Here is a 12,525-nt window from a genome sequence, read left to right as displayed (position 1 = left end):
GGATTTTGCTTCCGGGTCTTAGGCGCTAGCCCTGGGCGCAGAGGTTTCTGGGAGTCCGGAGTCGTAATGGCGTCTGTATGATCTTCGGAGATTGCTGCATCGGACCTCGGCCAGTGTGAGCGGCAGGAGGATAGGTTATCTTCCTCATCCCGGTGGGACGGGAAAGGGCAGTTGGGGTCGGAGTCGGCGGCAGAGTGCAGAGTGCAGAGTGCGGGCGGTGGAGGACCTAGAGCAGCGGGCTAGGGGCGAAACGGAGTGCCTGTCAGGCGCGTCCGGAGCTCTCGGGCCCGCAGAGGAGATCGCAGCATAAAGGCAGCGTAAAGCGAACCCCAGGTCCTCCCTTCACTACCCCTCGCACCCCTGCGGCGCTGGGCACGGGTTAAGGGGCAACAAGTTTCTGGTTATAGCCAAAGACTAGCTCACAAGAGGCCGGAGTGATAATTCCGTTAGTGTGTGGGAAGGGGCGGACCCCGAGCTCCAGATAACCCCGTTTCTTCTTTGTATACATGTCTCTTACTCTTTTTGAAAATTAGGAGAAAGCACTCCCCCACAAAAAAAATCCTCCCAGTTCGCCCACCCTCCCCACACACTTGCTTTTCCGACACTAACAGGGTTTTAATGACTGCATCTGCTAGACAGTATTCTTGTGACTGCTCCAAGCAGAAAGTAACTTAAGGAATGGGTCCCTGATTTTTGTCATCAGAATCCTCTGGGGGTGAGGTTCCTGTTTGTTTGTTTTTTTTTTTTTTTTTTTTTTTTTAACAGTCCTTAAATTATAACCCACAAACGATCTGATTTATAATATGATGCCTGTTGTAGGAGAAAATTGGCTCAACAAAAGGTTAAGAATTTTTTTCTATGTACCTGTCATTGAAGTTTAACACACTTTCCTTAGTAACGTTTTTCTCAGACACTTAGTAACTTTGTCAGTGATAGTTTTTGTTTGTTTTTAGCTTTTGTTTCTACTAGCCTATTTGCTATTGTGTGAAGTTTAGATAAAATGCAAACCTTAGAGAGTCTGGTAGAGTAAGGTTGAGTTGGAACTTTTTAAAACTTAGTCATGGTAGTACTGTATTTTTCAAGGCTTTTGACATGTCAAGTGTCATAATTCTTATAGTAATCCTATGAGGAATATCTCCATTCCACGGATGACAGAAAGTTAAGCCAGGTGACTTGCTCAAGCCCATATAGTCAGAAGGAGAATAGGGATGCAAACTCAGATCTTCATGACAGAAATTTTTTGTACTAAGACAAGCCTGAGAAGCCATATTCGTTGTACGGCCTAAGCCTCATAATTTGTTTTCCTGAAAACTTTTGTTTAAGAAGATTAAGCAGGTTTAGGGGAATGAGTTTTAGAATTTATTTCACTAGTATGGATATTAATACTCTGTAAAATGAGTGTTTGTATTGTTGGAAATAACTTGATTATATTTTTCTTCAAAGCATAAAAGATGACAACAGCAGCCAGGCCAACCTTTGAACCTGCAAGAGGTGGAAGGGGAAAAGGAGAAGGTGATTTGAGCCAACTTTCAAAGCAGTATTCAAGCAGAGACCTACCCTCTCACACAAAGATAAAATACAGGTAGTAAGACTTTCTTTTTTTTCTTGTTCACAAAACAAGACCAAATCTGTTAAATGGCATGGTCATGATATAGTAGTATGTTCGAGTTATGTCACTTATCTATTATCATAGGATTAGAATGCAGTAGGATGTTTAACACTAAAAATCTGCCCTGTGGTTTTAAAATGCAAAATTCCTACTAACCAGAAATTTTCGTATGTAGATACAACAATAAATAACAGAAATAATAATGCCTCAGAGAGATTATGCACTATCAGCACCAGTTAATATATTAAAAGTTAATATATTAAAAGTATTACTGTTAAGTTCTGAGTTGATAATACCAATAAAAATTAAAGACATTTTAATCACTGTAAAGCCTTATTATAGGAAAATGCGTGATTGAATTTGGACTTCTTGAAATATTGGGAACATCACAAGAGTGGCTATTAGTAACTTTCAGATTAGATTATGATCTTATCTACTTCCCTTTTTTATGCCTCAAGGACAAAGTCTCATTCCTGAATTGTCTTCCATTACCACAGTTGTGTGTGTGTATGTGTGTGTGTGTTTAAGTAACATTTTTGCCCTGGTTTGTTTCTACTTTAGACAAACTACTCAGGATGCCCCTGAAGAGGTTCGTAACCGTGACTTCAGGAGAGAGTTGGAAGAAAGAGAGAGAGCTGCTGCAAGAGAGAAAAACAGAGATCGTCCAACCCGAGGTACCAACACTATCCAAGACATTTATCTCTAAAATTATGTTGTTGATAGTTTTTCTTTTATGTAGCAACTGGAAAATATTAACCATTTGTTTGCTTTTACAGATTGATGTGAGCTGTAATACTTTCTTAAGTCATTAGAGATAACAATAACAAATATTTACCAAAGGCTTACTTGCCCAGGCACTGTGGATGTGATTTCACTGTGGATAATGCTTTCAGTGTGGGCTCCTCGTGCCCACAGGTCCCTAAAACATTTTAAGAAATGCAGTATTTGTTTTACTAAGTTAAGTGATTTTTGTTTCCCCTCAGAACATACAACCTCCTCTTCAGTGTCAAAAAAGCCACGGTTAGACCAGATTCCTGCTGCCAACCTTGATGCAGATGACCCTCTAACAGATGTATGTTTTGTTTTCTCCTTTCATCTCTAATAATTGATTTACCATGTTTTTCTGAAATACTTGTTATGCCTTTGGCTTTAACAAGTGACATATATTTGCTTGCTGTTATTCAAATATAACCCTGACCGCAGTGCTAAACTTTATAGTTGATTTTAAAACAAAAAGTATTATTTTGTGGGACTTTTAAGAACAAGTTTGGTCTCTAGAGAACCAAATATGGAAGGAATCTTAAAAGACGTGCTTTCCCGCAAAATAATGTCCTGTACTAAACTACTGCACTATGGTGTGTTACACACCTCTACAGGGCACTCTTCACACTGGGTTTCCTATAAACAGTGCCCTCTAGAGTTGTACCTGGAGGCCTTTCCACATTAGATATGCCCCTTTCTATAAGTGGAGTACACTTAATGGTTCCCTCTGTGCTTAGTGAGGGAAGTAATCTAAGCAGAAGGTTTTTAAGGATTAGCACATCAGTTAATGATAAAATTCTGTGGGACCCTAGAGCCTATAATCAGTTTGCAGTTTTCTACATACAGGACAGTGAAAAACCTGAGTGGTATCCAATGAGTAATATCTACCTGTGTATACATATCAGCAGTTAATTCTAGAGTTAAATGATGGAGTTACTCATAATAGTTAAAACAAGAAACCTAATTTCAAGTGAAATTTAATGATTATTCATTTGAAATTATTTTCTTCTGAGAAATTAGCAGTTTTTTGCACTTTTGATTATCTTTACTTGCTAGCTTAAAGTTGTTTTGAGCTACATAAAATTGTTTTGACTTTCTTAGGGTGATATATTGTACATATGTACTGTGTTTTGGTAATGTATATTTTCCCTCCAATGTTCTGGGCTCTCACTGTTCTTTTAGGAAGAAGATGAAGATTTTGAAGAAGAAAGTGATGATGATGATACTGCAGCTCTTCTTGCAGAACTGGAAAAAATTAAAAAGGAAAGAGCTGAAGAGCAGGCCAGGAAGGTAAAACCAAAGTGTTAAATATTTACATCTCTCTTCTCACATATACTAAAGTAGAAATTTTTTTGAATATAAGTAATACCTTCTTATATTAGAAATCTCCCTTACCGTGTCTAAATATTATAGCACTTGTAGATCTATAAATCTTATTATTTTTGTGACATCCTAGGTATCCTGGTTATGTTAAAAATTCTTTCCAAATAGTTCAGATACATTGAGTAATATTCACCAGCTTGCTAGTCATTCACTAGTTTATTCATTTGTTCAACATTTAGTCAATATCTGTTAATTGACAGGAGAATCAAAGATGATCAAGATATAGTCATGGTCTACAAAGATTATCTCTCTGTCTCCTGCCTAGGTACTATTAAGGCAATTAGTCAGTAGATATTATATAACCTAGGTCAAGCTACCTAACTTCACTGAGCCCCCACAGTCTCTCCGTTTACACAATATGAGGAAAAAATATAAAACTCAAAGATAGTTAAAACTCTGAATGAATTACCCAGAGTGATAATAAGAGGTGAAACTGAGGAGGCAAGCACAAGTCAGAGCATTAGAGATTTGCAAAACAATGCTGAAGGAGTCTAGATTTTTTTCTAAAGGACATGAGGAGCTGGTTGATTTAAGCAGGAGGTTGATAAAATTGGATATGCATTTTAGAGAGATTACTCTGGCAAAAATACGCAGGATGGATTGGAAAAAAACTGAGTTAGGAGGCTGTTTCAATAATCTTACCAATTAAGAGACTCTTAACTTGTATGATAGGAGTTGGAATTAAGATAAGTAATTAGATGCTGATAGAACTGATTATCAAGGAGGTCAAAGTGGGAAGGGGAGCAGGAAAAAATTAAAAATAAAGGAGGTAGAGTTGACAAAGTGACTGATTGATTGTGGCAGCAGAGAGGACCCTCACTTTGTAGGTAAATGTTGGTGCTGTACGTCAATACAGGGAATGCAAAAGAATTGCCATATTTATACAGAGAGAAGAGGTAGTTGATGAGATCTGTTTTGAACATACTGAATTTGACACATTATAAGACATTCAGGTAGGGATGTTTTCAACCAGAGCAGCACAGCTTTTTTGTAGATTTCTGTGTAAAATTTTATTTGATGCAAGAATTGTTCTGTTTTTAAAAAAGAAAGTAAGAAAATATACTACATGGTCAATACCAGGAATCTAGGGAAGTGAGTTCATGTGAATCAGGAGAGCCAGGGAAGAATTCAGAAAAGAGGTAGAATTTGGGATGGACTTTGATGACTTAGAATTCAGATTGGAAGAAGGAAGGCATTTTAAAATACAATTCTCATCAAAGTTTTGTATTATAAGACAGCATAATTCCTATAATAGCTTATAGTTTTTACATGTAGTTTTTAAGTCGAAGAATTATAAAAACATTCCCAATCCCACTTGCATACCACTAGAGGGCAATTGTTCCAAATTCTTTTAGCTTGCCTAATAGTTCTGGACACATAAAGAGATGAGCAATTTAAATGCTTTTGGTTGACCTTGAGGGACGATAAGCATTTTAGACAGAAGGCCTTGCAGTTTTGTGAGTTTCATATAATAAAACGTGTTGATATTTCTTGGAGTTGAATGATAGTTTAGTTTCTTTTAGCCCTGTTTCCCTTTCTATTGGCTGGTTTTTGCCACGCCCCAAATTTAAGATTTTTCAAACCGTTTAACCCTTGTCAGGGGTCAGCACACTTTCTGTAAAGGGCCAGGTAGTAAATATTTTAGGCTGGCTGGTCATGGAGCCTCTGTCGCACCTACTCACCTCCACTGTTGTAGCATAAAAACATCCACAGAGTACATAAACGAATGAGTGTGGCAATGTTCCAATAAAATATCTACAAAAACAGGTAGTTAGGATGTGACCTACATGCCATCTGACAACTAGCTTATATTATGAAACATAGTATGCCTGCTGTTTGAATGTTAAAAGAGTTTATGCCTTTTTTCCCAGGGCTGTGTGTGACAATCATTCAGTAATTCCAAAGGAAATAATATTCCAAACATAAAATGTCCATGACCTTTATATGTCATACACATTATATTATAAGTTTGGATATATTGTATACCTAAGCTCCTATTTTTCTAGTATTTCAGAGAAATATCTTTTCCCTTTAAGCATCAGTATAATTTGTTACAAATAAATATATAGCTTTTAGAGAGCTACTTGTACTTAATCTGTGATGGATAGTTCCTGATTTTATTTAAATTCTGACCAGTGATGTAAAGGAATTTTCCTATTTCCTTACAAGTTAGATCTTCTCACCTCCTATTTTCATTTTTATTTTTCTCCATAAAAATGAAATTCATTGTTTACATTTGAATATTGAAATGAATATCACTAATCTGTATGAAAAATTAGGTTATTAAAATAATAACTTTTAAAAAAATGATTTCCACACCATCTCTTTTTCCTTGATCTGTTAAGTCATCGATTTCTGTCATCCCCCAAACACAGCAAAATGGGATTTATATTTAGCTTAAAATAGCATGTTAACAGGTAGATCTAGAAGTGATAGCTAAGGATTTTAGACATTTTATATTCCAAATTCTGAGAAGGAAACTCAGGATGATTTGACTTTGAAGAAGTTGATGCTAAAATAAAAGTGAAGAAAGACAGTGTTGTAACTGATAAAGGATGGGAGGTATAAAAATAGAAACTGAGGCCGGGCGCGGTAGCTCACGCCTGTAATCTCAGCACTTTGGGAGGCTGAGGTGAATGGATCATGAGGTCAGGAGTTCGAGACCAGCCTGGTCAACATGGTGAAATGACATCTCTACTAAAAATACAAAAATTAGCCGGGATGGTGGCGCATGCTAGAGGCTGAGGCGGGAGAATCAATTGAACCTGGGAGGTGTAGGTTGCAGTAAGCCGAGATCATGCCACTGCACTCCAGCCTAGGCAACAGAGCGAGACTCCGTCTGAAAAAAAAAAGAAAAAGAAAAGAAACTCAATAATAAGTCAATAAAAACAAAATAGATCAGCCTCAGGTAAATTAGTAGAAATTCATGTTAACTGGATATAATTTTGTACATGGTAGTTTGTCCTGTTTTAGGAGTTTTCTTCATTAATAACTTCTCACCAAACCTAGAGACGCAAGTTTACATTATTAGTAATTCAAAATAAGATTAAATTAAATCACAGTTATGTATGACCCTTTAAAATTGAAGTAATGGTTTTGCTAAATGTGTCTTTTTGATATTTAATATGTTCTTAAATTATTAGAATATGCTTATTGATATACGCTTAAAATTTAAAGCTATTAATTTTACATGTACTTCAAGAAAGAAAATAGATTTAAATATGAATCTCTAACATTTCACAGTTGGAAGAGACTGATATCAACCATGAAATATTTATAATAAAAATGCCAACTTATTTTGATGAGGGAGACTTTTCTAGTATGCCTCAAAAACCAAAAAAAAAAAAAAGCCTGCCTTGATGCTTTTCTTGCCGTAAAATCCCAATGATCTGTTTTTTTTTTTCAGTGAGCTAATATAAAAAAAATTGAACCCAGAGTTAAAATAAGTAAATACTAATCTTCCTTTATCATTGACAGGAACAAGAACAAAAAGCTGAAGAAGAGAGGATTCGTATGGAAAACATTCTGAGCGGAAACCCTCTCCTTAATCTCACTGGCCCATCGCAGCCTCAGGCCAACTTCAAAGTTAAAAGAAGGTACTATACAGTAACGGAGTAATGAAGAGTGTGTGTGTGTGTGTGTGTCTATATGCACAGGCATGCAGATTATAAGTTGGATAGCAAGGTGCATTATATGAAGCTTCTAAAAGTCCACCGTCGTTCACTGATACTCTTCTCTGTTCAATTAGGAATAATGGAAGAAGCTAAATGAAAGAAAATTAACTTATTTTCAGTAGATAGTTGCAATAACCAGCTGTGTACCAGATAATGATGTAAGCACTAGGGACAGAGTAATAAACTGAGGCCCTTACATTTTAGGTGTGCATATCAAGGGTCCCCAAGATGGCCTCTTACATTCAGACACTCACTAGAAGAACTCAGGGGACTTGGCATATAGTTACATGCTTGGCTAAGGTAATAAAGACACACAGCTAGATTATAAAGGGAAAAGACACACACGGAGAATGGATGAATCCATGTGCAGGTTTCACTATGCTTTATCCCTTCCATGAGTGGTCACACAGCACATTGTTTCCCCCAGTGCAGCAACGTGTGCAGTGCTTCTGCCCAGGGAAGCCCATTAAAGATCCCATGCCCAGGGTTTTTACTGGGCGTGGCTAGTCATGTATGCAGCTTTTGCTTAGCACATAGCAAAATCCAGACTCTTAAAAGGATAGTAGGTGTTCAGCATAAACCACATTATTTGTAAATTGTAGGCACAGTGACAGTGAGAAGATTTCTTAAATCCAAATTTTCAAATGCCAGCCAGGGGCCAACCTTGGAAGCAGGCATTTCTAAGGATTGTGGTCCCAGGCCTGCTTTTTAAATTCTTTCTGTACAGTGTGTGTGTTTGGAGGGGTAAAAAGGAGGGCTGAAAAGGGAGGAAGTATAAATTGTAAATACTGTAAATCCTTCAGATGGTGATATGTAAAATAAAACAGAAAAGCTTATAGGAAATGTTGAGGAAGGAAGAATGGTTGTTATTTTATATGCATTCATCAAGGAAACACAGTGCTTAACTTTTAAACCATATTCGTTATTTTTCACCACCTCTACTGCTATTATTTGCCATCTAGAGTGATGCAGTACTGCTACCCGCCCTCTCCTCTGGAGTGATGCAGTACTACTGACCGCTTTCCCCTCTGGAGTAATGCAGTACCGCTGATACAGTTCTGGAATTAGTCCAAGCTGGAGATAGTAGATTTGGAAGTTAACAGCTCAGATAAACTTTTTAAAGCCATAACACAGGATGAAATCACCTAGGGAAGGGTATAGCTAGAGAGGAGAAGTCAGAACTGAGCTTAGTATAATGTTTAGAGGTTAGGTAGATGATTAGTTACCAATACCTGTTCTAATTATCTACCCAACCTCTAAACATTATACAGGTGCCTGATAAATATTGATTGAATGAATTTTGAATGAAAAAGTCTAGGCTAACAAGGAGCAGCCAGTTGGGAAGGGAGGAGAACTGAAAGAAGTGAAACCAAGTGTTTCAGGAGGAGAGGAGTGATCATCGAGGACAAATAGTAATGTCAGGAAAGAGCATTTTGGTGCTGGGAAGGAGGGACAAAAAGCCTGTTTGGAGTCGAGGAAAGACTGGATACAGAAAAAACTGTACTGATTATATATAAAAATAAAGCTATATAGTTTGTTTTTTTGCTTTTTTTGAATGCAAATGGAACTGGAGATAGAAACATGTCTTATATCCCAGTCATATTGATCTGCTCAGCTTCTTATGCTTCTCTGTATACTGCATCAGTGATGACTTTACTGCACTATTTTCCAAAGGTGCCCACGTTTGTTGCTCATTGTGCAGTTTCCCACATTTGTTCCCATGTGCAGTTTCTCCTGGCATGTAAGCACATGCACACATACACACACACATGATATGATATGGGTTTGTGTTTTATGTATATTTGTGAGGGTATCTATATTATGTATATGGGCAGCTGTTTTATATGCAAGATGATATTCTGAAATCATGCTCTTTATTTTCTATAACACATGTATTTTATAACTTATGGATTTTTTTTTTTCACGCTTATACCTTATGGAATCCAACCAGAGTTCTGCCCTGAGCTCTTCGGCTGGTACTTCTCCGTGGTTAACGTACATCTGCGCCATATCTGAGCCTTAATTATTACACCCCAATGATTGCTTCTCCTTTTGTTGGCCTATAATGCAAATATTACAGTAGATGATTACTAAACATTAACTGATAAAAGAGGAATATCTACAAACCACATAATCTAAACTACATTAAATTGATTGGCTACTATCTACAAATGCCTATACTAATATTAGGGTAGTCCTAGGTGCTGCCTCTTTGTAGTAGACCTAAAAACATTAAATTGCATATTTATGCAATTAAAATCTATGTATTTCTATTTTTTAACTCAAAAGTTTCTTTTACTGGAGAAATAGTAAGAATGTTTTATATGTTCTAAGTAGGAATTGCCATTCTTGCTATAAGAAGCAAGATTATGTATTAAGGATGACATTATTCTTTTGAGTGTAATTGCTGCATCAAATGATACGCATGTTGAGCGTCTTTCTGTGTAACTGACTAAGCCTTGCAGAGCACATAGTATTCTTGGCACCTGATACAAACATTTTAAGACATTTTGTTTGCTTTTTCTTCCTCAGGTGGGATGATGATGTTGTCTTCAAGAACTGTGCAAAAGGTGTAGATGACCAGAAGAAAGACAAAAGATTTGTAAATGACACACTGCGATCTGAATTTCACAAAAAGTTCATGGAGAAATATATTAAGTAGTACAGTTTTATGTGCTTAATTAAAGACTGTAAAACGTAAAGGATCATTCTGACTTATTTTTATGAGTTTTTTCTTTTCCCTGTCTAAATCGTGTGGGGGCTTCCCCAATTTTAAACTCCTATCTTTTTCTTTAGTGACACCTTACTTGATAATGGACTTGGGAATAGGTTTAACCCAATTTGCATTCTCTGGATGTTTCCAGTGATACGTTTTCTTGGGAAAAGCAAACCTGCCTGTAATAGATATTTTTAATCTAAATAACCAAATCTGGGTGCCCAACTTTTTGTTGGAATTTATACTGCTAGTAATACATTCCATAATTTCTTTTGAAAAGAAAAATTACCATTGTGTATTGTGGTTGTGCATTAACTTGCCCTTTTCCCCGTTTCTCTCACATTTATTTAAGATGAGTTAATTCGTAATATTTTCTCTACATTTTTTAAAAGACTATAATGAAAGATGAGAGGGATTCCATTTTGGACCACATGTTGGTGTGGAGGAGTGTCATCGCAGTAAGCACTCTTAAGTGTGTGTCTGGGAGAGCACTGGGAATCGCTCACTTCTGCAGGCACTTGTTTTTTTCTCATGGCCCGAGAGGAGAGCTCTCTATAAGCATTCTTTTAAAGTATATGGTACTCACTTGTGTTCTCCTGGATACTCAACCGCCATGTTTCTTTTGAAAGAGATTGAATATGCACACTGACATGCACTTAGTGCAAAGCCTGAGAAAACTTCAAACAATATATAAAATAAAACCTTTGGAAATAATGTTTTGTTATCTTGGAGGATATATCTGTGGGAAGTGAGAAGAAGAGCTAGGCTATACTAAAAGCAGTAATTCTGGAAAATGAAGTTTTTGTGAACCTAGGCTGTGATTTCAGAAGGCCACTTTCAATAGAAAATTTGAGACTAGAAATTGAGCCTTTTATAGATAGAGAGCCATTCATGGGCTTCCTCAGCCATGAAAAATACTGAGGTTCCTAAGGTTAAAGATAGAAATTTTAAAGCAAAATAATATGTTCCCATTTAAGTCTTTCAATACCTTATTTCCTAATTAAATGGAAAGTTCCCTTTTCCCAGTGGAAGCTTGGACATTGGTTATATCCTGAGTCCAGAGCAGAGCTGGAAATGGAGCCCAGGTCTAGATTCCACATTTATGTTCTACATTTTTTCAAACTGAGCTCCTAAACAAACTTGGATACTTCAGCTAGTGTTTTTAAGAAGCTTTTAATATTAAAAACCTTTTTATCTCCAACTTTACAACTTAGAAAGTGAATTTACATATGATGAAACCCTGTCTCTACTAAAAATACAAAAATTAGCCAGGCATGGTGGCGGGCGCCTGTAATCCCAGCTACTGAGGAGGCTAAGGCAGGAGAATTGCTTGAACCCAGGAGGCGGAGGTTGCAGTGAGCCGAGATCGTGACAAGCCTGGGTGACAAGAGTGAAACTACATCTCAAAAATAATAAAAATTTTTAAAAGAAAATGAATTTACATTCATTTTTGGTTATCTTCATAGCAACCTTAGGTAGGAAGTGCTGTGTTACTCAGAGTTGAGGAAAATGAAGCTCAAGCCAAGTAACTTCTTGAGGATTTAATACATGGTGGATCATGTATGAGCACCTTACAATTACATAAAAATATGCTTATAGATGTAATGGGTATTATCAGACTTCTAAAACTGTAGTTCTTGAAATTGCTCTTTTTAGCATCTCAAGGGCCAAAGGTCTGAGGTGCACTATTGCTCCAGGGTCCACTTGTTTCAGATTCCCTTTTTGAGCCTGAACGGTTTAGGAAGAATCAGAGTAAAGCTGATTTCATTGATTTCTTTCTTCCTTTCCCTGTGGTTTCTCAAAGTAAAACATCCTATAACCTGAGTCAGACCTAGGAGATACATAAATGTGTTGTTAGCTTTCAGATTTACAGTGCAAGTAACAGCATACTTAGCTAAATTGCCTTGCACCCTCCTTGTAAAATACCTCTTGTTGGAGTGGTTGTGGAATCTGTCTTATCCCTTCAAAAGATTGGAAAGAGAGGTCTTTGAAGCCAATAGGACCTGGAAAGAGAGGTCTTTGAAGCCAATAGGACCTGGTGTGAAGCCTAGCTGTGCCACTTCAAGCTTTATTAGAACTAACATTTATTAGGCTGGGCGCAGTGGCTCAAGCCTGTAATCCCAGCACTTTGGGAGGCCGAGACGGGCGGATCACGAGGTCGGGAGATCAAGACCATCCTGGCTAACACAGTGAAACCCCGTCTCTACTAAAAAAAGTACAAAAAAAGTAGCCGGGCGAGGTGGCTGGCGCCTGTAGTCCCAGCTACTCGGGAGGCTGAGGCAGGAGAATGGCCTGAACCCGGGAGGCGGAGCTTGCAGTGAGCTGAGATCCGGCCACTGCACTCCAGCCTGGGCAACAGAGCAAGACTCCGTCTCAAAAAA

General features: G+C 37.4%; 1 protein-coding gene across 4 annotated transcripts; it reads left to right on the top strand.

The window, feature by feature from the left end:
• Positions 1–10,356, top strand: CWC15 (CWC15 spliceosome associated protein homolog). 4 transcript variants are annotated; one of them, XM_025357563.1, is made up of 7 exons: positions 1–115; positions 1,444–1,582; positions 2,171–2,283; positions 2,593–2,681; positions 3,554–3,661; positions 7,232–7,350; positions 9,961–10,356. In XM_025357563.1, exons 2-7 carry the CDS (start codon positions 1,452–1,454, stop codon positions 10,088–10,090), a joined length of 690 nt encoding a protein of 229 aa, XP_025213348.1. In that variant the 5' UTR covers positions 1–115; positions 1,444–1,451; the 3' UTR covers positions 10,091–10,356. The 4 variants fall into 4 exon arrangements, with proteins under 4 accessions (XP_025213348.1, XP_025213350.1, XP_025213352.1 ...); XM_025357565.1 differs by having other exon boundaries at positions 1–312; XM_025357567.1 differs by having other exon boundaries at positions 1–333.
• Positions 10,357–12,525: the final 2,169 nt, after the last annotated feature.

This window comes from Theropithecus gelada, chromosome 14 (genome assembly GCF_003255815.1).
Source record: "Theropithecus gelada isolate Dixy chromosome 14, Tgel_1.0, whole genome shotgun sequence".
In the NCBI taxonomy this organism is placed as follows: Eukaryota; Metazoa; Chordata; class Mammalia; order Primates; family Cercopithecidae; genus Theropithecus; species Theropithecus gelada.
The sequence above is the reverse complement of the archived record's forward strand: the minus strand, read 5'-3'. Positions and strand labels throughout refer to the sequence as shown.

What these genes read in the sequence shown, in the direction of transcription:
- CWC15 (XM_025357563.1), top strand. Translation starts at nt 1,452, where the DNA reads ATGACAACAGCAGCCAGGCCAACCTTTGAACCTGCAAGAGGTGGAAGG. An exon ending in CAGATGACCCTCTAACAGAT is followed by an intron (nt 2,682 to 3,553) that starts GTATGTTTTGTT and finishes CTGTTCTTTTAG; the next exon opens with GAAGAAGATGAAGATTTTGA. An exon ending in AACTTCAAAGTTAAAAGAAG is followed by an intron (nt 7,351 to 9,960) that starts GTACTATACAGT and finishes TTTCTTCCTCAG; the next exon opens with GTGGGATGATGATGTTGTCT.